At 45.6% G+C, this 27,500-nt stretch overlaps 3 protein-coding genes across 9 annotated transcripts in view; 2 read left to right on the top strand and 1 right to left on the bottom strand.

Annotated features, from left to right (window-relative positions):
• LOC134077158 (corticotropin-releasing factor receptor 1-like) overlaps positions 1–14,455 on the top strand; it is a 38,469-nt gene extending 24,014 nt beyond the window's left edge. The window contains exons 7-14 of the mRNA XM_062532585.1: positions 2,537–2,657; positions 4,857–5,010; positions 6,133–6,193; positions 7,878–7,950; positions 8,467–8,552; positions 9,172–9,307; positions 9,484–9,525; positions 10,152–14,455. Coding sequence (XP_062388569.1) covers positions 2,537–2,657; positions 4,857–5,010; positions 6,133–6,193; positions 7,878–7,950; positions 8,467–8,552; positions 9,172–9,307; positions 9,484–9,525; positions 10,152–10,292 — 814 coding nt within the window. The 3' untranslated portion in view covers positions 10,293–14,455. The remainder of the gene's footprint in view (positions 1–2,536; positions 2,658–4,856; positions 5,011–6,132; positions 6,194–7,877; positions 7,951–8,466; positions 8,553–9,171; positions 9,308–9,483; positions 9,526–10,151) is intronic.
• A 222-nt stretch (positions 14,456–14,677) lies between these two features.
• Positions 14,678–18,350, bottom strand: LOC134077156 (serine/arginine-rich splicing factor 2-like). 7 transcript variants are annotated; one of them, XR_009938662.1, is made up of 5 exons: positions 17,809–18,350; positions 17,130–17,434; positions 16,465–16,605; positions 15,808–15,891; positions 14,678–15,157 (listed from the first exon to the last, which is right to left on the bottom strand). XR_009938662.1 is itself a non-coding variant. In XM_062532583.1 (3 exons), the coding sequence occupies exons 1-2, from the start codon at positions 18,216–18,218 to the stop codon at positions 17,137–17,139; spliced, it is 702 nt and encodes a 233-aa protein (XP_062388567.1). In that variant the 5' UTR covers positions 18,219–18,350; the 3' UTR covers positions 15,557–15,891; positions 17,130–17,136. The 7 variants fall into 7 exon arrangements, 2 of the variants coding, with proteins under 2 accessions (XP_062388567.1, XP_062388566.1); XR_009938663.1 differs by having other exon boundaries at positions 16,498–16,605; XR_009938661.1 differs by lacking the exon at positions 16,465–16,605 and having other exon boundaries at positions 17,809–18,349.
• A 7-nt stretch (positions 18,351–18,357) lies between these two features.
• c3h10orf88 (chromosome 3 C10orf88 homolog) lies at positions 18,358–26,484 on the top strand. Its single transcript, XM_062532581.1, has 6 exons — positions 18,358–19,718; positions 19,882–20,076; positions 20,334–20,406; positions 21,058–21,264; positions 24,174–24,682; positions 25,815–26,484. Exons 1-6 carry the CDS (start codon positions 19,570–19,572, stop codon positions 25,978–25,980), a joined length of 1,299 nt encoding a protein of 432 aa, XP_062388565.1. The 5' UTR covers positions 18,358–19,569; the 3' UTR covers positions 25,981–26,484.
• Positions 26,485–27,500: the final 1,016 nt, after the last annotated feature.

The following is a 27,500-nucleotide window of genomic DNA, read 5'->3' as shown; positions in this document are numbered from 1 at the left end:
TCTATACTACAGCTTTTCTCAAAAAAAAAAAAAAAAAATGGAACTCAATTATAACTGGCTTCTAAGAATCGTACATGAATAAAGCTCTCCTCAAATAACTTTGTAATCATAGAGGGGAAGGAAGGGAACAACCTGCCAGCACATGTAATTTATTTCCATTCAGACTTTGCTTCCATGTCACATAGTAATAGGATTGTGCAGCCCCTTCAGTAAACAGCTGAAACCACATACCAAGCAGCTTAATACCCAAGCATTTTGGGGGGAGTTGGAAACAAACACATAGACGCAAGCATGTGCCCGCGTGCACACACACACACACACACACACACACACACATACACACACACACTAATGCATGCATGTTGCTCACATACGCTCACTTAAAATACATGTCCACACACACACACACATCCACACATGTGCACACATACACACACACACACGAGAGAGAGAGAGACACACATACACACACCAACCAAGCAGGACGCACAGCAGGAGGGGTAATGAGCTAGTTACTGCTGGAGCGGGACGGCCTCGGAGCTGAATGGACATCCACACAGAGAGAGAGAGAGATGGAGAGATGGAGAGAGAGAGATGGAGAGAGAGAGAAAGAGAGAGAGAGATGAGAGATGCAGGGTGAGAAAGAAAGAACAGAGAGAGAGATGGAGATAGAGAGAGAGAGAGAGAAAAGTTGGGACACGCTGACAGCCTACGTGACATCTGGAGTCACAGCACAGAACAGAGAATAGAGAGGGAGACAAAAAGGAAAAGATAGAGAGATAGAGAAAACCCATGAGAAAGAGTGAGACAGAGTGAACTGAAAGAGAGAGAGAGAGAGAGAGAGAGAGACACAGAGAGACACAGAGAGAGAGAGGCAGTGAAGAGACAGGAAGACACCAACCCTCAGATGGAGAGACTAAACAGGAAAGAGAGATGAAAAGAGATGTGGGCCATGAGAGCGATAAGGACAGAGATGGACAGAGATGGACAGAGAGAGAGAGAGAGAGAGAGAGAGAGAGAGAGAGAGAGAGAGAGGGAGAGAAGGGAAGAGGGAGAGTTTTGGAAACCTGAAGCTAGAATGTTGTTGGATAAAAAGCAGAGCCAGCACCAAATGCAGCAACCCCCTGGGGAGAGCTTAAGCAGGGAAGTGTGTGTGTGTGTGTGTGTGCATGCCTGTGTGCGCGTGTGTGTACATAATGCGTGTGCGTGTGTTTGTATGCATATTAAGCTGAATATAGATGCCCCCTGGACTACGTTAAGTAGAAAATGTGTGTGCAACGTTGAATACGGTCCCCCCACTGGGACCGTTTAGCCCTGATATGCGTATGTGTGTTACGCCAACTATGGCCCCCTCATGTGCCTCTGGGGCAGCTAGGTACGCTGTGCTTGCAGCGATGCTGCTTTGGTTTGGAGTGGTCTGATCACGCCGTGTGTGTGTGTGTGTGTGTGTGTGTGTGTGTGTGTGTGTGTGTGTGTGTGTGTGTGTGTGTGTGTGTGTGTGTGTGTGTGTGTGTGTGTGTGTGTGTGGTTTGGAGTGGTCTGATCACGCCGTGGGTGTTTACACCCTCACAGATTACAGCTGTCCAAATACGCGGACAGGGACAAAGACAGGAGGATTAATGACCCACTTCTGCAGCCAATCAGATTCCCAGATGGCTGTCATGCTTTCTTTTAGTGTATCTCTTTTCTGTTCTGTTTACTTCTTAGTCTGTGTTTGTGTTTTGTTTACTTCCTGGTCTGTGTTTGTGTTTTGTTTACTTCTTGGTCTGTGTTTGTGTGTTTTGTTTGTTTCTTGGTCTGTGTTTGTGTGTTGCTTTCTATGCCATTCTATGTGTCTCTCTTTGTCCTGGTCTTTCGTAATTTAATTTAAACAAGCTTTTTTGGCAGGTCAAATTTGTACAACAGCCAATAAAAGGTGCTCTTATTTACTTTTATTTTCTTCCCCTGACCCCCCCCCCTCTTTCTTTCTTTCTCTCTCTCTCTCTCTCTCTCTGAGATTAGTCTATGCGCTGGCTCCACAGTCTGGAAACTAAAAGTCATCCCATAATAATTAGGGGCGTTTACAAGGCTACCTGCATCCTACTCACTCACCACGACAACAGCCGCCCTTTTGTTTGCGTGCCAGCGGAGGCCTTTGCGATGAACTGAGGTGGCTACTGTAGATGTTAATGGGCCCCGGCAAGGACCCGGCGCAGTTTCATATTTCCTGTGCGTGAGTGCGTCCGGGAGAGGGCTGTGGCGTTAATGCTGTTTTGTTGTGAGAATAGCCGTACTGGGGCTTGCACTGAGTGTGTTATGCCCACTGATGCCGCGCCAAGGTGACGTTAACAGTATGTTAAATAAGCCCATTCCACTGTTACAATCTGAACTGTGGCTATTGTTGGCAGGAGGGGAAACTATAATTCAAACCACAACACAAAACAGCTCAGAACATGGCCAGTCCCTCATGAACAGTCAGGGTCTGTTTGCTCTGCTCTTATTTTATAACATCATGGTCTTCACTTTGGGTCTGTTTTCCTCTCTCCCTCTCTCCCAGGAGTATCCGTTGTTTAAGGAACATCATCCATTGGAACCTAATCTCAGCGTTCATCCTCAGGAATGCCACCTGGTTCATCGTGCAGCTCACCATGAACCCCGAGGTCCATGAGAGCAATGTGGTGAGTGGAAGGCCAGCTAGTAGGCCTAGCCATCAAGCTATAGCCACCAAGCCCAGCTAATAATCGCTAAGGCTAGCCACCAAGCCCAGCTAATGATCGCTAAGCCTAGCCACCAAGCCCAGTTAATAATCGCTAAGGCTAGCCAGCTAGTAGGCCTAGCCACCAAGTCCGTAAATCTGTCTGAATATTTGTGATATAGCCTCTAGTGTTCAATGTAAGACCTGTATATCTGATCACACAGGGCGTACAATCTCTCTGAAATCCACGGCAACAGTTACATTTTTCTTGTACATTAGTAACACATACTTGAATAAGTCTCTGTGGACACCCCAGGCTCCAAAAACAGCAACAGAAAGACAACTTGGTCCAACCTGGACCATAAAAACATAACGAACTGTTCCAGCCAATCAACGACGAGATGCATGTTAAGGAGAGTTTGAATATCATGGGAGGAAGAGGGAGGGAGTAGCGAGCTTACTCTCTGTTTTGTTTGAATGTCCACAGAGGTGATGTTACCCAACATCGCTTAGAGCTCCTATAAGAACAGACGTATTTAATCACTTGTGTGAATTGTGTAAATGTTTCGTCAGAAAATTAAGACTTAGTGTGAAAGGTCCTTAAAGATTCAATAAACTAAACCAAGCTAAGCTAAGCTAAGTTAAGATAAGCTAAGCAATGTTGGTAGCTCTTGCTGGATGCTGCAGCACTCGTCCATTGTAGGAAGTCCTTCCTGTGCAAGTGGGAGCAGAGCCATGGGCTCCATGGATGTTTAAAAGTAGTTTATTTAAGTCACTCACAATAGATGGACCAGCTGGCCCAGTACAGGCGTCATACGGCACAAGACAACAGATAAGTCACAATCTGACATGCAGTTGTTGTTTTGTGATATAAATTCAGCGCTGCCTTCACAGAGAATGATTTGTTTAGAATTTGAACGTTCCTCTCGCCTGCAGCTGTGTTGCACGTGGACCCAGCTGTGTTTAATGCAACAGCACACCGTGAGAACCATACAATGCTGTTCAAAAGTCACTCACACATTTCCATGCTGCTCCGCTGGAAGCATGATACCAGCTGACTGCCTCTTCCCTACGCCCCTCCCTGCAGCTCTTGGGGTCACTGTCCTCTTGACTCAAGAGACTGTTGACTCAAGTTCACTCAAGCCAATCAATCATCCGCAAGGTGTGGATAGGAGTGATAGAATAATAAATTAATATTAAACTTCATACCGTGTCTGTCTTCAAGATTCCTTTAGAATTCCTGATTTTACTGTCACCACAACGCACCCTCATCAACACATTCCCTCCTCACCATGATGGAGTCAAACACTCCTCCAACATTGGGTCGGCATATCACAAATGTTCTTCTGTGTGATCTGTACTTTAGATGTGTGTGTCTGTCTCTCTAGTCTTCACCTGTTTGTGTGCTCTTTTGCCCATCTTATTCTTTTCTTTTCGCTGGTCAGTCTGAGATGTGGATCTTTCTTTTCAACTCTGTCTCTAGAAGGCCAGCACCCTGAGCTTACCTCTTCTATTCTGCTGATGTTGACGCTGGTGTTTTGCAGTTCCTATTCAAGAAAACTGGCCGTTTCAGACGTGTGCGGCGTCTGTTTCTTAAACTAGACACTCTATCGTATTTGTTTCTTAAACTAGACACACTATCGTATTTGTCCTCTCGCTCAGTGCTCTGGGGCCTCGAGCTCCTCGTACTGTTCTGGCTAAATCTGCTTTGTGCCCTTCTGTGAAGAGAGGAGCACACAGAGTTGAGTGAGATCTTCAGTTCCTTGGCCTTGTTTTCCATGGAACAGCCTTCATTTCTCAGAACTGTACAAGATTAGGTGATTAATGTCAGAGGAAAGAAAATTGTGTGCTTTTAATTGAAACCACCATAGCTGATGCTGCAGATACTAGACTCATATGGGCCAGTTGCATTGCTTCTTTGATCAGTGTAGCATTTTAGCTAGCATTTTTGGCTTCGTATAAGCAGTTAGCCTTTTTTGGATTGATTAAAAGAAATCCTTTTCCTTCAAAAACAATTACCCCAAAGTTTTCAGTGGTAGGTGCTGTAGACACATAAAGCTAGTCTACTTAAGTAACATTTTGCTGTAGAGAGAAGAAATAGACTTCATGACAGAGATCCACAAAAAAACACTACCTTCAATGGCCACTGTTCTGTTTTTGACCTCTGGTCTGTCTCTTGCAGCTGTGGTGTCGCGTGGTCACAGCTGTGTACAACTACTTCCACGTGACCAACTTCTTCTGGATGTTTGGGGAAGGCTGCTACCTGCACACGGCCATTGTGCTCACCTACTCCACCGACAAGCTCAGGAAGTGGATGTTCATCTGCATCGGCTGGGGTGAGCACTGCTGCACTGTAACATCACACATATAGAACACCACAGAATAGAACACAACACAATGGAATAGAATTGAATGGAATGGAATAGAATAGAGAGGATGGAATAGAATAGAGAGGATGGAATAGAAAAAGAATAGAATGTAACACAAGAATGTAGTTGTGAATTCGTTCTTGCCTCAGGGGCACAAAAGACACATGATACTGGATGAGGAACATGTGCATATTTGATTTGGGCTTTTGGTTGGTTTGCTGGTTGTCTCATTAGCTTGGGATTTATGTACAGGACCGACATTGTGGTCCGGTGTGATCTATTTCCCTATGGGGAGCATTTCTGGCCAACATTTGATCCAGCCACTCTGGACGGCCTTGTGTTTTTGTGTGGGAGTCACGCTGGGTCTCTGTTTGGGTTGGTTCTGAACGCTGAATTCCACGCACCTCAGAGACGCAAAAGTGCGAGCGTCCTACCCAAAAGAATGTTCCGGGCCGAGACCAGGGGCGCGCATGAGGCCAATGGACGGTCCCAGGGAACACGGGAGTCATCTGCAGCTTACGCTGTCGCAGCTGGAGATCTTAGTGCGCACTCTCTGTCCTCAACGCAGCTTTTTGTTCTCTGGCATTTTTGTGAGAGGAAACGTTATATCTCTCGTCACGATCATCGTCCCCATCACTCACCTCACAGATCAGCGGACCATAAATCACCGCAGGGCTATTTGTTCACGTGGGACGCAGCTTTGCAGCCACTCTTTGTTTGCCAAGCATGGGGGAGCTGTCCTGAAGCACTCACAGTCCCTGACAGCAGTAGTCACATATTACATGCTCCACTGGATGTATTAGATTACTATAGTCTAATGGGATGTTGAGCCCCCAATTAATGTCACACAGCCTGGAGTGCTACTGGCAGGGGGAGATTCAGCGATTAGTATAAATGACGATATGTTATAGGGTGAGGCTGTATGTAATCACATGTTACTGCTGCATTCATTAACTATTAGTGTATTACATTGTAGCTACTTGTAAGACAATAATGTGTTAGAATGCCACAACTAAATCATGTTGTATGTTTTGAGGAGTGAATTATGGAGAGAATGCATTTTTATTTCTTTATTTTATTTTTTTGCAGCTATTCCTCTTCCAATCATCGTTGCCTGGGCTATTGGCAAATTGTATTACGACAATGAGAAGTAAGTCTGTTTGTTTTGTTTATTTGTTTGTTTGTGTTTAAGTGAAATGGGTCCCTGCATACTTTTGTCTCCCTGAGGATATGATCAATAAGCTCTCGGGCCTGCTGTGCTGTGTTGTGGAGATGGATGGAGTTCATTATTGCTCATTTGCAAAACCCCTTTCCCTTGTAGGGTCGTAAAGCATTGATCCCGCTCAGAATGGGAGACTGCACAATATGAACCTAACGAGATTTTAAGAAATATGACATCATCTGTCTTTCCCCACACCTACTAAAACCACCTCCAAACACTCACAAACACACGCACGCACGCACGCACGCACGCACGCACGCACGCACGCACGCACGCACGCAAACAAACACACTCTAACACTCTTGGCGCTGCCTGCCTGGTGCTGCCTGGTGCTGCCTGCCTGTGATAAGTGTGAGTCAGGTCTCACTTGTGTCAGTAGGTGAGGAACTTGAGAGCAGGAGTTTGGACACTGATATCAATACTCCAGGCACAGTACACACTTAGAGGCTGAGGAGGTTATAACATCCACAACAAGCAGCAGTTAGAGACTGAGGAGGTTATAACATCCTCAACAAGCAGCAGTTAGGGACTGAGAGGGTTATAACATCCACAACAAGCAGCAGTTAGGGACTGAGAGGGTTATAACATCCTCAACAAGCAGCAGTTAGGGACTGAGAGGGTTATAACATCCTCAACAAGCAGCAGTTAGGGACTGAGAGGGTTATAACATCCTCAACAAGCAGCAGTTAGGGACTGAGAGGGTTATAACATCCTCAACAAGCAGCAGTTAGAGACTGAGGTGTTTATAACATCCACAACAAGCAGCAGTTAGAGACTGAGGAGGTTATAACATCCACAACAAGCATTACAGTTAGGGACTGAGAGGGTTATAACATCCACAACAAGCAGCAGTTAGGGACTGAGGAGGTTATAACGTCCACAACAAGCAGCACAGTTACAGTAGAGCCTGAGGTGTTTATAACGTCCACAGGAAAGCAGCAGTTAGAGGCTGAGGAGGTTACAACATCCACAACAAGCAGCACACACACTTAAAAACTCTGAGGCTTTACCCCAGACATCGAGGCTTTACCTCATAGTGGAAAAGGGCCATTAAAGTCTGAGGTGGTTATAACATTCACAACAAAGTAGCACTTCAGAGGGATATTAATGTTCTCTCACTGCTAGTTCAGCTGTCCCTGTTTTGCTAGCGAGTCAGTTGTGCATAATGTCCCTTTTTGGTTGGTGTCTATTCTGTCTTTTTAAAGGCTTTGCGGCATTGATTTTTGATTAGTTGGGTATTTATTTATGAAACATGGAGGTCTCATACAAGGATTAAAGGAATGTGCTGTAGTTACCCAGCAGGCGGGCAGCATAGAGAACAGTTGATACCCAAATCAAATTATATTTGTCACATGCAATTATACAAATAGCGATATTTAGTGAAATGCTCAGCCGCCTGACTCACCCATCGCACGGTGGAAATTTCCAGGGGACATTTGGAGATTTCCAGGGGACGAGCTCTTCAGTGAACTGGACTATTTCTGATAAGTGGACAGCCTGAAAAACAGAGGATTTCCTGATATAGAGCACTTGGGGTTTAACTCAGACTCGTCGCTTCCCATCATTCACTGCTGTGTGTGTGTGTGTGTGTGTGTGTGTGTGTTCCCGTCAGGTGCTGGTTCGGGAAGAGAGCCGGAGTGTACACGGACTACATCTACCAGGGGCCCATGATTCTGGTGCTCGTGGTGGGACACATCAACACAATCTCTATTCTTAAGTCTCAGGGGTCCGAGTTTGAAGTCAGGCCATGAGCTGACATGGACTAAAGCTACACTATACTGCCAAGTATTTGCTCACCTGCCTCGACTCACATGAACTTAATATCCCACTCTTAGATATGACGTTGGTCCACCCTTTGCAGCTATAACTTCAACTCTTCTGGGAAGGCTTTCCACAAGGTTTAGGAGTGTTTATGGGATTTTCTGACCATTGTTTCAGAAGCGCATTTGTGAGTCACGGCAGGTGAGCAAATACTTAACATGGCAAAATCATTTTGGTCCTTTCATAGCATGAGCAAGATCTTCAGGCTCATCAGACATGGACAGGTCAAGGTAGCTTTATTTCATGTGCTCACTGTCCAACTTTACTCCTTACAAACTAGAGCCCTCAGTCTTATTTCACTTGAACTACTACAGCCTTTCGAAAATGTTTGATTTGATTTTTATTATCTAAGGTTGTGAATGTGGGCTGCTCTTTTTCAGATCAACTTTGTCTTCCTCTTCAACATAGTCAGGATTCTAATGACCAAACTCAGAGCCTCGACCACGTCTGAGACCATCCAGTACAGGTACACCAACACTGTGTAAAGAAAGGATGTATCAACAACACCACACCGCACCGCACCACACCACACCACACCGCACGGCACCACACCGCACCGCACCGCACCACACCACAGATCACCACAGATCAGCGCAGATGCCAACAACACTGTCAACTAAACTAATACTTGTTCCAATCACCTGATCAACCACACACACATCACATCATTGCTGTAGAGGAGAAACCGAGTATGTCCCTACACACACACACACACACACATACATACACACACTGTAAAAGCCATGTAGTGCCGCCTGGTGCCTTAAGGGTAATCCTGTAAGCTTCTGGAAAGAATCCTTTTCTCAGTGTAAAGGCTAATAAGTATGCAAGGAAATTATAACAGCACAAAGAACCTCTGTTGTCAGACAGCCATGTCTTTTATGATCAGCCTATCCTCAGCTGACATAGTCCTAACATAACCTTGCATATCCTTTTATGATCAGGGTATCCTCAGCTGACATATAGTCCTAACATAACCTTGTATAACCTTGTCCTAGGACCATGGGGACCAGCTTACCACCTTCTCTCTCTCTCTCTCTCTCTCTCTCTCTCTCTCTCTCTCTCTCTCTCTCTCTCTCATGCAGGAAGGCAGTGAAGGCGACCCTGGTGCTCCTGCCTCTGCTGGGGATCACCTACATGCTGTTCTTTGTGAACCCAGGAGAGGATGAAATCTCCCAGATCGTCTTCATCTACTTCAACTCTTTTCTCGAGTCCTTCCAGGTGAGGGCCTTAGCTGGAGCCCAATGACTTGCACTATACTAAACCTGCAGATAGGGGGACACAATTATACAAGAATGAAGTAGATATACGTGCAGTATGTATTTATGTTGGTGTGCATGTATGTACTGTATGTATGGTAGAAGTGTGTTATTTAATACTTTTCTTTTATATTTCAGGGATTCTTTGTGTCTGTGTTTTACTGTTTCCTAAACAGTGAGGTAGGTACTACTACTGTGTATGACCGCATGTGCTATCTGATGGTTTCAATGTGTTGCTTGAAACATGAAACATCCCCTGTATTTAAAACCTGAACAGAATGTTTTTGTATGTTTGTGCTGGCATATGTCAGCTTTAGTTATACAATTATAACTATATAGTTATAGTTATATGATTTAGTTATAGAGATTTGATCAGTTGTATAAGTCACATGTATGACATGCATCTGAACTGATCAGTTGGTGATTGTTGAAGAGGAACTATGCACATTTGACAATTTCTTCGCTGTTTTCGCTTTCGCTTTTCGTTTTCGTTCGTGTTACGCTTGCAGGTTTCTCTGCAGAACTTCCCCTAGCTTAGCGTGTATATTTTTCAACACTCCTCAATCGGTCAACAAACTGGCAAGCGTCGTTTTTCCACTCACATGCGCTAGGGGGAAGCGAAACAGCCATCATTCAACCCGAAATTAGTCAAATAACCATTCCGATGACTCCAAAGCTGATCAGTTATGGCAAAATTAAGCTAAAAAACGTGCATAGTTCACCTTTAATGCAGTCCTTGTGATTGACTGATTGATTGATTGATTGATTGATTGATTGATTGACCAATCGTGTGTTTGTATCCCCAGGTGCGCTCCGCGGCCAGGAAGCGGTGGCACCGATGGCAGGACAAACACTCCTTCCGCACGCGGGGTGCCAGGGCGATGTCCATCCCGACCTCGCCCAGCCGGCTGAGTTTCCACAGCATCAAGCAGTCCACGTCCGTATGAGACTCACACACTCGCTCCACCTGGGGAGGAAGGAAGAGAAGAAAGGGGGGAACGGACGAGAGAGCGGAAGAGAGGAGAGGAGAAGAGAAGAAGGGACAGTGGAAATAGAGGAGACGAGAGGAGAAAGGGAGTGACAGCTGACAGTTGAAGGGAGCGGAGAGGTGGAGAGGTGGAGGGGACTCACAGCAGAGGGAGGTGTGAACGGCCCAAACTGGGCCAGGAACTGCAGGAACTGCAGGAACTACAGGAGTCAGCACATCTGGCATACAGGCCTGTAGAACCTGTGTCCCTTCAGTATGGGTTTCCACGGCAACTGACTGAGATGGCATGGTGGCTCTGGATATGGATGACATGGGCCCAGAAGCACATTAAGAGCCAAGGGGTCAGAGTTCACCTCTAAATACCCCCCTCCCAACTGCCACCTCGATGTCTCTTGCCTATTTATTGGAGTATGACTATCACAATGGGCTAACAAGGAGCCTGTTAGCTTCTGTAACAAAGACATCCCCCCTCCAGTCCCATGCTGCTGCATGCCTGTCCAGAGTCCAGAGCAGCCCAGAGCAGCCGGCCAGTCACCTCCACAACCACCCTCCTCCCCTTCCCTTGGGACCAGCCCTGAGGCCCTATCGAGCCGAGCAGACCATCTCGGACCCTGACTGAGTTGACTGCAAGGGACCAGTTCTGTGAACCAGTGCTCTGGACACGACCTTCAACCTTCAACATGCACTTGCCCCTTCCTGCCCTTGACCTTTGGACTTGTGACCTGTCCCCTTTCAGTAAGTGGACACTGGACATCTACAGGCCGAAGGAACAGAGTAGGGAGAGGGGGGCGAGATAAATCACACCGACAGTCAGAAAAGGGAAGCTAGATCTTGAACAGTTGATTCTATGTAGATCCGGCAGGTGAAGACGGCACACTTTGATCTTTGCTACCCCAATGTATCAAAATATGTGTGAGGGAGCAGACCTTGGGACGGCGGAGAAGCACTTGTCAGTGGGAGACGGCAGTGGACGCTGATGCAGCACTAAGGTGCGGTTAAGAGCTCCTGCCTCTGCGTTCTTCACAAAGAGTGATGTGGCTTTGCAAGAGTTCCTGCTGTCCAGTGATGTGGGTTTGCATTTTCCTTTCGGTTTCAGCTTTTGGGGCGATGAGAGACCCATTTGAATGGCCCTTCTGGATGTTGCTGTGCTGGTGAAATGAGCTGGAGATAATTCAACGCCCCTCTCCTTCCGCCCTGATTAAAAATGGACGCCTTTGCTCCAGGCTTATATTCTCCACAACAATAACATGGCCGACCTGCAAGAAAACTGCAAAAATACCCTGCAGAGTCGAAAACAGTACCACTGAAACAGAACACCAAAAGGGAAGACTTACCTTGGTTGCTTTAAAGCTCGGGCAGAATAAACAAAATATGCACAATAAAAACCAAATCAACACAGACAAAAGGGACCCTATTTTCCTACAAAAACACAACATGTAAAGCTTTTAGGCCTATAGACCATTACCTGTTATCCACCCGAGTGTCTGGTGTTTTTTCTCTCTTTCAAATTCTATGTGTAATCAATTGCAAATTGCAACAATTTGTGGGCGGGGCATGAATGAGGAGAGCCTGATTTCATTACAGCTGTAATGTGCCCGATGAGGAGCATTCACTACGGGATAAACCAGTTAACCGAGGACATGGACCGTGTTTATATTTACGGCTTCTGTCCCTTGACACCTCTGTGTTGTGTTAACAAACCAAATCAGTCCGTGCCATTAAGCTAGCTAGCGCTGTTCTGGAGGGCTTTCCAACGCACTGAACAATTAAAGTGTCTGATTTCAATTGCCTGATTATTACCACCTGGAGGAAATAATATTGATAACCGATAAGACGGCTTATTTAACAAGATTACCAAAATGATATGACCTACTTGTACAGATTATGTATGCATAAAGGCCTACTTACATATATTGTGAAACATGCATGAAAATATTGAGTTTGAAATGGAAGTGGAGGGTTGGAAGATACAGAACAATGTTACACAACTTGTCACGTGGCCAATGTAAATGAACACGGATTTTCAGTTTCGGGGGACAAGATGTTCAGGAACAAGCGTAACCTGGAGAGCATGTTTCTCGTATACGCCGGCCGCTGGCACAGATCAGCCTGGAGGCTATTCTTCTTGCATGGCACAGCACAGCGACCTCTTCACCAAGGCTTTTGAATGGGGAGGCTATTCTGGCTTTTGTCAGATGGCCACAAATTCCTCCAAATTTTCACACATAATTACACTGGATGTTGGCAGTGTGGGCCATTGAGAGGTGGATGGTTTAGCACAATAACAATTGATTACTTTCACTGTCAATTGCTTCCTTGATGGATTGTTTTGTCTGTAACATGCCAGAGAATTGTGATTGGCATTGCCCAAAACCCAAAATGATGCCCTCACGTTTGTTATAAACCTCCCAAATATATTCAGGCTGATAAGTAAACCAGAACAACAAAATATTCAAATTTCCTGAGATGGAACTACTTAATTAAAATGAATGGTTGAAATATAGTTTTTTATTATCCTTAGGTTCAGCTACGCTTTATGGTAGGTCAGAGGATGGTTGTGAACGTCAGGCTTAAACATTCACTTTGGCACACAATGATCAATGGAGCTACTTTTTTACATTTAGATATTTGTACATCTGAAATATTTGTTTTATATTTAATCTCATCAGACATCTTTCAAATAAGACCGATTCCATATGCAGTGTAATTTTTGTTAAATGAAATTCACCTTGCTGCCAGACACTAAATTAGGTCCTGGTTACCCTTTCTATATGCGTGCCCCATTAAGATCATGTCAGACAGATAAAGCCCACTAGCTAGTCAAGCCCATCACACTCAATTAAATCATATGGCAATCATTAGTGTACATCTGGGCCAGAGCTAACCTGACTTTCGCCAGATCCTGTAGTTCGCTGTCTGCTTCACACAAGGATCTGGGACTTCTCGATATGAGATGTATTTCTGAAGGCGGGTCCTTGTAAAACATCCTCGCATGTGATTTGATAAACCACTTGCCTGTTATCTTGAATGACGTGCTAGGTTTCTTCAAGCTCTTGCCAAACCCGGTCGGAAGAAGAGTAAAAACATCCTTGCCACCAATAAATGTCTTCAAACCTATTCTCTGTTAATCTTTTAAAGAATGAATACTCGATAGATTCGACAAAACGGTTGAAATAGCAGAATCAATGTCAGCACAAGACTCCTCGCTGCGTGCCGCCATTGTTATTTGAATCAAACACTCGCTTCGGCGCTCCTGATTGGTTGCTCATTTTTTGATCACTGGCACAGGGGTTTGGATTGCCCTCGCGTCCAGACCCTTGTGTGGAGCTAAGCGAAACGCCTCTGGTGGAGCATGGCGGAACTACAAGGGTCTGGCGAGAGTCAGGTTAGGCCAGAGCGGTAGATAAAACAGAGTGGTGACACTCCCATAGACCTCCATAGGAAAAAATGGCAGCGCTTTTTCCAGGCTATTTCCTCGTTGTGGGGCTTTTGGAACTGTTTACAGCCAATCTCTTGGTCAGTAGTCGATGAGTGAAATGATTACACCTTCCAGCATCAGAAGTACATCCCACCCTCCTGCGATTCAGCCATTCAGCACAGGTTTTTTGGAACTTTTGATCGTGGCGGCAACATCAAAGAGTGTCGCAACTCTCCTTTTCTATGGCTCTGATCTGGGCCTTTGGATTAAGCAAAGGTTTATGTGAACAGCAGAGAGGGCCAAGATCACCAAACAATATAGCTTCATTTATTATAAGACACTGGTTGGATTATAGAGGAAAATATCAATGTGCAGTGGGCTCACATTAGACAAGTATCCAGTGAACTGCACCTGCAGAACTATGCTTAATGCCTCCAATGCAGCAGTTGCACCATCTAGTGAGCAAGTGGAAACACTACACAGCAATACAGCGCTAAAGAATGCACCTGCATCATCTAACTTTCCCGCCAAGCCGGTGATGCCTGGTTATCAGATGAGCTCACTCCGGCTGCACCACATCGTGAACGTCACCTTTATCATGTTTTGTGCAAGAAGTGTCAATGACACTATGTAAGAATGTATACTTTGTTGCTTGCTGCTGAATGGAATTATTAATACATGCTCAGTTATTTGCCATTCCCTTATATATATTCATTGTTTATTTCCATTAGGTTATTGCTTGAATTGATATTGTTTATATTCTTATTCTCCCTACTTCTTGCAATTGTTCACTGTTAAATTATTTTATTGTTTTTAAAATTTGTATGACGCTTTGGACAAAGGCATCTGCTAAATAGCAATACCCATAATAAGTATTCCAGTGATCGGCGGTTGTTCTCTGAGGGAAAAGGCCAAACAAGTACATGTACACCAAAACAAGTTTAATAGCATTCATTGTAGCAGTTACATAGACCATATGTATGGTTCACAAATGCAAGTACATTAATGAAGTCATGATACAAGATGGTAGTACTCATGTAATTTGAAGATTAATCTGGCTAGATGCGCTCTACTTATTTGAGGAAAAGGGGGAAAGTTGAGGAGAGTCTAGGAAGAGGATATGAGGAAGAGGAGAGAGAGAGAGAGAGAAGAGGAGGAGAGGAGAGGAAAGGGAGGGAAGTTTTGAAACGTCAGGGATGTCGGTATACCATTCTACAAAATCAAAAAACCACATGGACGACCAGCCGTAGCCAAAAGTGTGTGCTTTAAAAACCGTCAAATCACTGGCGTTAACAGGCGTTACACGGGGGCAACCTGGAGAATACTGGAAACAGCCAAGCACTCAGCACGGCATCACGCCACCTTTTACAGCTAACCAGCAAAACTCAACAGCAGCGCAACGGCGCCTAGTGCACAAAAGATACAACACAAGAGAGAGCATTAGAGTCAGGGCACTGGAGCAGAGGCAACATCACACAGCACACACACAACTCATACACTCACACACAGGACGGGTGGGACATGTCCTCTAGCATGTACAAACAAACATCTGGCATGGTGTGTTTAGACGTCGATGAGCTATCAAGTCTCCTCCGACCTAATCACTGACAAATGAACATTTGATTGAGTAGAGTGAGACTATGTGACCTAGATTTTTATTGTTTTAAACTCTAGTAATTTTACTTTATCCAAGTTAGTTACGTCTGTCTGCAAAGATGGAAGTCATATTTACTACAACATAAGCCTGAACGAATTTTCCCCTTCGCTCTGATAAGCTGGTGAAGGAAAATGAAGGGTAAATGATGTGACTTTAAAAAAGTTTTTTTTATTGACTCAAAGTATTGTAATGTGATTTAACTATACAATGGCTCAGGTAAAACAAAAAAACAAAACAAAAATGGTTGACCAAAGCATCCTTAGTTACAAAATAAAAGAAATCATTTGCATCAGTTACAATAGACACAGATGTGATAAAGGAAGTCTGTGGGGGACACTGAAAAGCAACAATAGAAACAAAACTTTGCTTAAAAACCATGTAGACCCAATTAGCAATAACCTTTTATTCGATATCCAGACCGGCGAAAGTACCCAAGGCGGACTGCTCGCATCATTGGGATGTCCTCAACCATATTTCATTTCGCTGAAAGAAAAGACAACAGTTGGAGTGAGACAGCGGACCCTTAAAGACGTGCTAACTTCCAAAACATACCATGACCTATTTCCACACTACATGGTGAGATGCGTCTTTGGACTGAACACATTAAGATGTTCCTTACCAAAAGACAGTTTTATTGCAGAGCAGAGAGACTGCTTGTCTGTTTAAGATTCAGAAATAGACCTTTGGCAGAAGATCCAGCAAACCTTGGAGACAAGGCGAGTTTCACAAAGGCATGTCATGGGGGAAGGGGGAAAGAACAGGACATTTATGCAAAAGGTGTGTTAAGATCTCATAAACAGCTTGAGCATGCTGCATCTTTTAGGTTTCAAAAGGCAGTGGATCACTATCAAAGCCACCACTTTTGCAACCCAAGACATATGCAGCATCCTTCTAAACACCTTTGTGAAACTCAAACCTGTTTTTTTTTTGTTTGTTTTTTTTTTTTTGTTTTCCGACCGTTGTCTTGGCAACAATAAACATTGTCAAGTGACTGGGAAGGTGATGACGTCAAGGGGAGAGAGAGGGGGGGTCGAATCCATTGTCCTGCAAACGTACCTCAAAACCACCTCAACACTCAAAGACACCGACCTGCTCCTTAGCAACCGCCATTCACAGCAGGGTGCCCCAATGGCCGGCTCTCACACTAACTGCTCAACCTGCACCCCAACCTCCTCTTATGCAAACCGGAACCAGCAGCTTTGGGGAAAGAATTCCACATTTAGATGAGGGGTTCCACCCAAATAATAAAAAAAATAACCAAAAAAATGTGCGTCATACACATACTTACTCCAGTGAGAACTCCCCCATCCCCATATTTTATATATCTGCACACCTCACAAGACACACATCAGACACACTTCTTTCTCTCTCTCACACACACACACTCGCATGCACATCATCCCCCAAAAAACAAAAATGTGTTCCCCCTATAGTTTCTATTTGTAGTGCAAAGGCAGACCTGTGTGAAACGTGTCCTGATTGGTGGGTGTCAGGACTCTCACTTTCTACCAGGGCTGCCAATTGGTCAATGATTGATTTTGGGGTTTCAACATGGTTGACGATGGAAACCCCCCTAGGTTGGGTAATCCAACCACTTGTGTGTTTAAAATGGTGTCATTCTGAATGGCGAAGGCAGTTCACTCTGCAAAAAATACATCCAGATCTTTGGAGTGTTAGCACAAAACTGTTTGTAAAACAATGTCCTCAACGTTTAAGCTTACCTTCTCCTCAGGACGGAGCCGTTTCGTTGTCTTCGGGAGACTTGGGTCGGCTTCTTGATCGTGACCTCGACTTGGAGCCTTTGTTGGAGGGTGGAGTGCGGCTTCTGGAACGGGACTTGGACTTTGACCGAGAGCGGGATCTTGATGCCGATTTGGACTTGCTCCTCCGCGGCGTACGGGTCTTGGATCGGGACCGGGACCGTGAGTAGGACCTGGACCTTGAGCGGCTGTAGCGGGACCGGCTACGGGAGCGGGACCGACTCCTGCTCCTGGAGCGGCTGCGTCTACGGCGGCGTGGACTGTGGCTGCATGAAACCATGCAGCAAATTAGCATAAAAAAGACGGTGTCGTCATTAAGCACATACCTGCAGCTACACATACGTTATGGCCACTCACGATGACAAACGTGCTCAGCCAATATGACAAACTTTCGATTTATTAAATATGATACTGCTAAGTTTGATTCATTTGCACGAGCTCGTTAGCTAGCTAGCTAGCTCATTAGCGCTGACACAAAATGGCCTAACGCGCGGCTAGCAGGCCCTAACAAAACCAACATTAGCCAGCTAGCATGCTTCCTCGCTAATGGCGGTGTTTATCTAACCAGAAATACAAAGAAATATAGCATGATTAATGGGCATCTTATTGATTGCACGAAAAGTTAAGGTTTAGCTCTCACCTTCGGCTTCTGCGTCCGTAACCTCCACCACCGCCGCCGCCGCCACCGCCGCCGCCTCCTCCTCCGCCTCCACCGCCATATCTTCGCGACGGAGGCCCTCCTCGGCGCCCATAATGGGAATCTGGTGGGCGCCCGTAGCGTGCCATTTGCACCCTCAATTCGCGACCATCGAGCAAAGCTCCATCCATAGCGTCCATTGCGTCTTCGGCATCACGCTTGTCCATAAATCGCACGAAGGCAAAACCGCGGCTTTCTTTTGTGTATCTATCACGAGGAATATACACGTCTCCCACTCGCCCGTACTTTTCGAAAACGCGCCTCAGCGTTTCTGGAGACGTTCTGTATGTCAAATTGTCAACTTTGAGCGAGGTCATGCCCTCCACGTCGGGCGGCGGCCGACCGTAACTCATTTCGTCGAAGAAAACAACAAACAACCAAGCGAAAAACTAAACTTAACGAACTTAAGTATGAAGACTGTTCCTTCCTCCTCGCATGCAACCGACCACGCAAACACGCTGCGCGGTTATTTGTAAAATGGCGGTGCTTCCGGGGTTGGACATTTCAGGCATCGCTCCCTGCTGCCCCTACTGGCGATACAGGGAATCGGACTGATCAGAGTGCTGATGATCACACACTGATGACAGTAATCACGCCTATCAGACACTGCATGTGCAACCACAACTGAAACCTCTGAACTATCATCCTCTGTTTATCCTGTTTTGCGTGCTAATATAGTATTTATATCATTTTGCACTGTAGCTCTACTGTCAGCCCTCATTATGTAAGTCACATTGGGCAAATATTCACATTGAGCTGGATTCTCCAGCATTGGTAGAGAGAAAGGGCCCTTAAACGATGGACATTATATTAATTTGAAGCATCATGGAAAATCTATAGTATAGATCTAGTATAAGTGCAGGTTTTTTTTTTTGTCATTTGACACCAGATAGTTTTTATTAGGATAGCACACTGGTGTCACTGTCCTGCATACTGGACAGACCGAGGAAATAATTTTGTTCCTCAATCCAAACAGCTTTCCAACATATGAAATGTAGGCGTAGGACATCCTTTCAGCAACATAGACACATTTGCTCCTAGTGTGTTATGGCTGGTTCATTCAGCCACACCACATAGTTTTCTTGTAGTGTTTTTTTTTTTTGGTGTTTGTATTATCATACCAGATCTATCAATGTATCTGATAATAAATATCCCAGACATAGACACCCCAGATATCACGCTACATATTTTATTGACTTTAGTTTTACCCACTCCAATCCACTAGGTGGAGACCTATCCCAAGTAATGATGGCGCTCCGAAATCATAATTCCAAACATAGGCTTTTCAGGAAGCAATGTGCATGTGTTTTGCCTGTGTCGGTGGTGCCGATTTGCTAGTGTAAATAAGTCATATTAAGATGCTTTTGTGTATTTTACACAACTTGCGCATTCTTAGCACACCTGCGTAGTTTGTGGAAGGCAGAATTCGCCAATAAATAAGAAAACGCTTGGTAGCTTTATATAATAGTCCCAACAAGCGTTGTAGATCAACGTAAACGTTAGTTGTCAGACTGGGAAATACAAACGTTTGTGTGCAAGATAGGACCTCTAATATGTCTAGAAAGGTTATTGCTTGTTGGACGTGTTTCGAAAGTCGAACGACATCATGACGTCTCGTTTTGAACACCACAGACAGCAGCGTTCGGTCAGCTAGCATCATTCTGGAGACATAAAACTGGAACTACCTTTGCTTAGCAGCGGGCCATGTCTGAACAAATGAAGACGAGTGAAGATGGTGTCATTTCAGGACGCATATCATGGGCACTCAGGTCAGAAGATTGTCATATATGCGATGTGATAAAGACACACCAAGAGGATAATCTTCAGGAAGTGGACACCTCTGTTAGAAGCGAGTAAGTGTGATCATGATCATGATATTTCTGACTGTATGCTAAATCAGACCAATTAAATATCTCTTCAGATAGGCTACCCTAGATACTGAGCCAGCCATATGAGAACTGGGCTCAAATGAGAGGAATTGTTCTTCGCTCAAGTATAATGTTTGTTTTCCCATAGCGATGCGCCTCTGTACCTGGACCAGGTGGATGACACGCCATGCGTAATTACGCTCCAGTGCGCCCCAACACCTCGCAGCGTTATCACCGCTCTCCTGGTGGTCAGCGAGGCGCGGACCATAGAGGTGTACTCGGCATCCGGGGACTACTGCGGCACTTGCCGTGGGGAGCAAGACCCCAGCATCAACCCTGAAGGGTATGGCACCTTCTTCTTGTATTGTTGGATGAAGCTGGTTCGCCCTGAGCCTAAAGGAGTTCAGAGACCCGCCTTAGACAGGCTGGTACTGTCATGTTTGCAGGGTATTCTGTGGGTCATTTACATTTATTAATCTGAACCTACTGTGCTGTCATTTCCCTCAAAGTGTGCGTTGTCACAAACCCATGATTGTTGTTTTGTTAGTCTCTCAGAGGTGCTTCTGGTTACCGTGACACCTATCTTTGTCCATTTCATAGAACTACAGAGAACAGACCTTTCTACAGGAAACACTTGAAGTTAGAGTGCCCCACTACGTCCTGTGAAGTGAAGGTAAGCTTTGGTGCTGTCCCCACCCTTCTGTTTGATTCAGAGACTTGTGTTTTTCCAACTAGTCCAGTAGCAGTGACCGGTTTGTCCAGACGGCATCTGTTGTGGGCTGCTGTGAGCCTGCATGTTTCCGTCAGCAGCTCTCGATCAGCAGACCACAAAGGCATCTGACCCCTGCTGACCCCTGTGTAGCGTGGGACAAACAGTCACATTCTGATCCGGAATACAGTAGGGATTCTGATCCGGAATACAGTGGGGATTCTGATCCGGAATACAGTAGGGATTCTGATCCGGAATGCTGTGGGAATTTTGGCCAGTGATCTCGCCCTGCCAATGCAGAGTGCTTTTGAGACTTCGATCAGAAGGTGCTGCAGCTCTGCAGATAAAACCATGCCTTGCCCTCCCCAGCGCCAGCACAGCACAGCTGGCACAACAAGCAGATTGACATCTTGACCTTTTGATCCAGGGGTCACCCATTCTATGAGAGAACCGCCTGTGTGGCCAGTTGGAATGGAATGTCTGGACTCTGTAATTAATATCTGTCTGTGTGCCATCGAAATACATTGTTGTTCCAAAAGCTGAAAACATATACACACATAACTTAAGACAAACTGCTTAGTATGGCTGCTGATTGGATGCCCTGTCCTATGCCAGCTGCTGTCTCTTGGAGGGCGTGCCAGTGTGGGCATCGCTGGCGTCCACGTGGCGGTGCAGGTCCTGGAGCCCACGGAACCGCAGCAGCAGGTGGGCACGGGTGGCAGCATCGACCTGCAGCAGGTGCAGACCATGATGGAGGAGATGGGCACCACCCTCTCACCAGGGGCACAGCACCTTATGGACATGGTGCAGTTCCAACAGAAGGTACAGACGAGTGTGTGTGTGTGTGTGTGTGTGTGTGTGATCCACTATGCCAACCATGGCATTTGGATTGCTTAGAGTCCTTATGACATTTGGAGAGGTTGGGAGTCCTGTGTTCTAGTGTGTGTCACTGTGTTTGGCTCTCTTTCACTGCCCACATTTATACTCTCCACACTTTATTACTTAGATATTTCCCTCTCCAATCTTTATTACTTAGATATTCCCCTTTCCGCAGTCTATTACTTAGATATTCCCCTCTTCACGCTTTATTACTTAGATATTCCTCATTCTATTACTTCCTCTCTCCACGTTCTATGACTTAGATATTCCTCTCTCCGTGTTCCATGACTTAGATATTCCTCTCTCCACATTCCATGACTTGCTATTGTTTTCTATGCAGCTCAGCTCACCAGCGTTGGGCCGTTTCCTGCCACTGTGTCAGTTACGATTCAGTTCTGTTTAGGCCGGCGCCGCTCAATGGATTCCTTTGTTTGTGGAAGGCTTGTCATGGTGAAGATGTTGCCGCTGGTGTGTAGGGGCGCACTCACGTCTGTACTGGTGTGTAGGGGCGCACTCACGTCTGTACTGGTGTGTAGGGGCGCACTCACGTCTGTACTGGTGTGGCTCTCACTTAAGATGCAGTGGCTTGAGCCATCTGGTCTCCACTTCCTACTTTGCTCTTTCTACCTACGTGTTACCAAGACGCACCCCAGCAAGACCCCTCAGGGCCTCTGGTCCATTTCTTTAGGCGGTCCCCAAAACAATATATTATATATTATAATATTGAGGACATTTCACTTTTGTCGGCCGTGGCCCCCGCACCTTGGAACGATCTATCCCTTCGTATCAGTCTGGTCATTACTCTGATCTTCAGTTCACATCTCAGCACATCTGTATTCTTAATTATGTAAAATCATGTATGATTCACCCTTGTTGCCCTCTTAGCCTTTTGCGTTTTATTCTTTAGCTTTATACGCTCTTTAACTTCTGATAATAGAAGAGCTTGAACTGCACTGACACACCTGGGCCCTTGGGACCTGTTTACTTTTGTCAGTCACGGCCATGACCCGGGTCCTGCACAGGGGAAAGAGCCAATCCTGGAGTAGGGTGATTCCGTGTCAAATCAGGACACTTTTGGACCTCATCGGCACGGATTTTAACAAAACTTGGTATGCTGATTTAATCATATGAGAAACCCTCAGAAATGAATGCACGCTTCTTGCATCAATATTAAGGGAGATTCAGACTAGGAAAGTTTGAATAAATTGTGACGGCCGGGACTATACCTTTTACTTATTGCATCACCTTTACTGTAAGATATACAATAAGTTAAAGGTATAGTCCCCGCCACAATTTATTCAAACTTTCTTAGTCCGAAAGTGTCCTGATTTGACTCGGAATCACCCAGTAGGAAGAGGAACAGTGGAATGAAAGAGTTGTTAATCACTGCTGTCCTGTGTGTGGACATACTGTGTCTGATGTTCATTCATCACGTTGAACCCATTTGTATCTCTTGTCTATACATTCTGTAGGATTAGATTTAGGATTGAAAGGAAGACGTTCTGAGCACATCTGCCAACTCCCAGGTGTGACCCTTTTTCTATAGATACCAGGCGTGCAGGAATGGGGCATTTTCACACCTTCCCATTGTTGCTTATGGCTGCTCCAAGTGTTTGGCAACTGTTCCATTAGCATAACAGATTAGCATAACACTTGGCCAGGTGCAAGGCGTGGTGACTCTGATTAACGGCTGTCTAGGAGGACCAGCCCTACTGTATATATCTACACTCCATATTCTAACAGCGGCAGAACAAGAGATAACGCCCCCATTGTTTGTAGCATACTTACGTTTTGAATATTCCTGTCTAGTTAGCGGTACTGGGGAATCCTCCTGGTGAAACTGGTCTCTCCCTTGATCAGAACCAGAATCATGGCACACCCAAAGTTCAAAGGTCACAGGCCAATCAAGACAATTGATTGTCTTCAAGCTTCACATGGCATAGCTTCTCCCCTTCACTACAGAAAAGTGCTTTAATAGAGCGCAGTATGCATGTTGGCACCTCTTCTCTCACACCACTACTCGGTGAATATGGAGATGCAGGAGACACCGTTCCTCTATTTAATATGTGTGGACTCCTCAATGGCAGCACAGTTTCAGTTGAAAAGATGAGATATTGTATTTGACCTTTGACAGCTGCAACTGCAACACATTTCTTGTCCATTTTAGTATCGCTGTTTTATGCCTTTGCTTTGTGAGAAGTGATTCAGTGCTTTAATGGACCTCGTCTTTATGAACCATTAATGATGCTGAAAGGTTAACTAACTAATAAACGATTTCTGTCCTTCATGCTTTGCACTGCATTACATAGTTTATAGTCTTTCCCATCAACATTGAAGAGAACTCTCTCTTCCTCTCTCTCTTCTCTCTCTTCTGTCTCTCACTCTCTCTTTAGTTCAGCTGCTGAGAACTCTCTCTTCCTCTCTCTCTTCTCTCTCTTCTGTCTCTCACTCTCTCTTTAGTTCAGCTGCTGAGAGTTCTCTCTTTGTTCTCTGTCTCTTCTCTCTCTTCCTCTCTTCTCTCTCTCTCTCCCCCCTCTTTAGTTCAGCTGCTGAGAACTCTCTCTCTCTCTCTTTCTCTCTCTCTCTCTCTCTCTCTCTCTCTCTCTCCTCCTTAGTTCAGCTGCTGAGAACTCTCTCTCTTCCTCTCAGATCAAATCAAATGGTGCTTTATTGGCATGAATGAGTAAAGTCAGTGTTACCAAAGCAACAAGTATAGTATGTTACTAATCAAATGGACATTAATATTGGAATATTGGACATGTCTCTTCTCTCCTGACTCTGTGTGTGTGTGTGTGTGTGTGTGTGTGTGTGTGTGTGCGTGTGTGTGTGTGTGTGTGTGTGTTCTCTCCCAGAGCAAAGCGGACAGCATGGCGAGCTTCTTCCCGCTCCTGATGGGCAGCGGCGTGTTCTCTGGGCTGAGTAAAGGAGCGTCTGTTCCGTCGCCCCCCACGGCGCGCGCCCCCCCTCCCTCCCCCTCGCCCTCGCCCTCCCCGTCTCCGTTCCCCTTCGGCGCGCTCGCCCATCCCCCCGCGCTGCCCACGGCCGGCCAGGACAATGCGTCCCTCTCAGAGTCCGCCGCGCCGGGCACCGCCGGGCACCGCCCATGCCCGACCCCGACCCCGAGCGCGAGCCTGTCCGCGTCTGCCCGTGCCAGCCTGCCGCCCGCGGGCATGAGCCAGGGCAAGTTGGCGGAGGTGATGTCAGCGCTGATGCGCGCGCCCGCCGGGCAGCACTGTGCCGCCGCTACTGTGCCCGACCTGCTGCCGCTGCTGCAGAGCGTCTGCTGCCAGGTGGCGCAACTCCGCATGGACGACTCCGCCGCCATCGCCCAGGGCAAGGCCCACGCGCCCAACGGCCCGCCGTAAGTCTCACCGTCAGGGTTAACGTGGTTTATTTTGTAGTCATCATTGTTATATGCAGTTGTCTCTTAATGTTCAGGGATGATAACTCTACTATATTATATGTAGTTGTGTTTTGTTGATTTGATCATTTCAGCGTTTGGATTGATTTATAGAATATGATGTTCAGTAGTATACTAGTCTTTAAAGATGACTTGAAAATAGTTTTGCTCTGTCACCTTTTTACAGTAAGGAAATAATGGGAATTTGACAGTGAAATAGCATTGTGTTTGTGTTGTGCAACTTTTGCACGCTCATTCAGTCTCTAAAAACGGTCAATTGCAAAAGACCAGCAGTGACCTCTTGTGGCCTGTTTAGGAATAGCCTCATTGAGTTAATTTGAGACATGCTGAGGTAGGCTGTTCTAGGAATCTAGAATAGAATCTAGCTAGTGTTCTGCAGGTCTGGTATTTCTCCCTGCTGTACCAAACCTGATATCCAGTTGCATGTGTGCTTACTTTACCAAACTCAAGTGCAGGAGAGGTCAGTTTGTGGTCAGTTTGAGGTCAGATTGGTGAGCTAAAATGGGGATTACTGGACTACAGGTCGGATGGACGCATCTGATTCAGGGATGAGTATCTAAGGTAACATAGTGTTTCAAGTGCAGACAATCACTAAACGGCCTGTCTGTCATTCTCAAAGCACACTCTGGTGGTTACTGTCTCTGTGTCTATAGCACAGCACCATAGTGTCTAGAATCACAGCCCAGAACCACCATTGATTACACCTTACACCTTTCTTCTGTTTCCTCTCCTCTCCTCTCCTCTCCTCCTTTACATCCTCTCCTCCTCTCCTCTCCTCTCCTCCTTTACTTCCTCCCCTCCTCTCCCCCCTCTCCTCTCCCCCCTCTCCTCTCCTCTCCTCTCCTGCTTTACTTCCTCTCCTCCTCTCCTCTCCTCTCCTCCTTTACTTCCTCTCCTCTCCTCTCCTCTCCTCTCCTCCTCTCCTCTCCTCTCCTCCCCTCCCCTCCTCTCCTCCTCTCCTCTCCTCCTCTCCTCTCCTCTCCTCTCCTGCTTTACTTCCTCTCCTCCTCTCCTCTCCTCTTCTCCTTTACTTCCTCTCCTCCTCTCCCTCCTCTCCTCTCCTCTCCTGCAGGGAGGTGCACGTGTGTTGCCGTGGCCTGGAGGAGGCGCTAGAGAGGCATCTACAGCAGATGGAGGCGCGGCTGAAGGAGCACCTGGACCTGCGGCTGGACTCTCTGGAGCATAAGCTGGACTCGGTTCTGCAGCACGTTCTCCAGCCGCCCACACAGCCCAGCTGAACCTGCCCGGCACCGCACCTCACCAAAGACCCCAATAGCGCCCTCTAGTTGTGTGGAGGTGGCACTGCAGAGTCCCTGCAGTGCCATCTCCACACAGCTAGAGGGCGCTGCCGTGTTTGCTGCTTATGAAATGGACACTCTAATGAGATGCTGAGAGAAAGGCTGGGTTTAACTGGTTAATGCAATGGCAAGGCTCTAATGACCGTCTGAATAATCATGAGATGCTGAGAGAAATGCTGGGTTTAACTGGTTAATGCAATGGCAAGGCACTAATGACTAGAGTCTCTATGGACCTAAACTGCTTCCCCTTGCCTGTAGCAACGCACTGACAGATCATGCATATTGTTGTGTTAAAGTCTATATAAGTTCTGTATTGTGTTGTCAGCCTCTATACAGTATAACATTTTTTTTTAGCTTTTTATTGATTGTTACTGTACACCGTAAACACTGTAACTGAGGATCTGCATGGTTTAAATAAAAAATAAAACCTATTTATACACTGAATGTTCTCTCAGTGTCTGGGATTTGGTCTGCACCCCTCTGAAATTCCACAGCCAAAAGAGTCCTTGTTTAAATGCCCTACTGTAAACAAAGCATCTGTTGACATTGATGAGGTAATGCGGAGTGAGGTATGTAAACACAAACATCACAGCTTGGCTTAGTTTGAACTGTGCTTCTGAGTAGGCTTAGTTGCCGATACTGAAAGTTGAAAGTCTTAACTGTTATTTTTCAGTGCCACTAAACGTTTGCTTGATCAATAATGGCCCAGTGAAATAAATGTGTCCACACCAAAGAATTTCGTTCAAGATTCAGTACTTTATTGCCATACAACTCAGCGCAAGTTGCTATGGATTCAGAATTCAAAGTTTCAGTACTTTATTGCCATACAACTCAGCGCAAGATTCAGTACTTTATTGCCATACAACTCAGCTCAAGTTTATACGGATTCAGTATTTAAAGATTCAGTACTTTATTGCCATACAACTCGGCGCAAGTTGCTATGGATTCAGTATAAAGATTCAGTATTTTATTGCCATACAACTCAGCGCAAGTTGCTATGGATTCAGTATAAAGTTTCACTTTATTACCATACAACAGAACTCAGCGCAAGTTGCTATGGATTCAGTATAAAGTTGCAGTACTTTATTGCCATACAACAGAACTCAGCGCAAGTTGCTATGGATTCAGTATAAAGTTTCAGTACTTTATTGTCGTACAACTCAGCGCAAGTTGCTATGGATTTGCTTCAGTGTGCTCATGACAGGACTTAGAACATATTCATGGCAAATCCGTACATGGCAATCTGTATTGTTGATAATTATGCTGAAAACACCTCACTCTTAAACAAACGTGTAGAAAACAACACAACTTACGTTGTTTTTAACACATCTCTGTGTCCAGATAGGGACAACACAGTTTGTGTTGTTTTCTTGTTTTTATTTGTTACACAATATGTCTTGAGAATAACACCAATTCCATGGAGAACAACAACTTGTGTTGTTTTTTAAGACATCTCTGTG

This window comes from Sardina pilchardus, chromosome 3 (assembly GCF_963854185.1).
Source record: "Sardina pilchardus chromosome 3, fSarPil1.1, whole genome shotgun sequence".
Lineage (NCBI taxonomy): Eukaryota > Metazoa > Chordata > Actinopteri > Clupeiformes > Clupeidae > Sardina > Sardina pilchardus.
The sequence above is the reverse complement of the archived record's forward strand: the minus strand, read 5'-3'. Positions and strand labels throughout refer to the sequence as shown.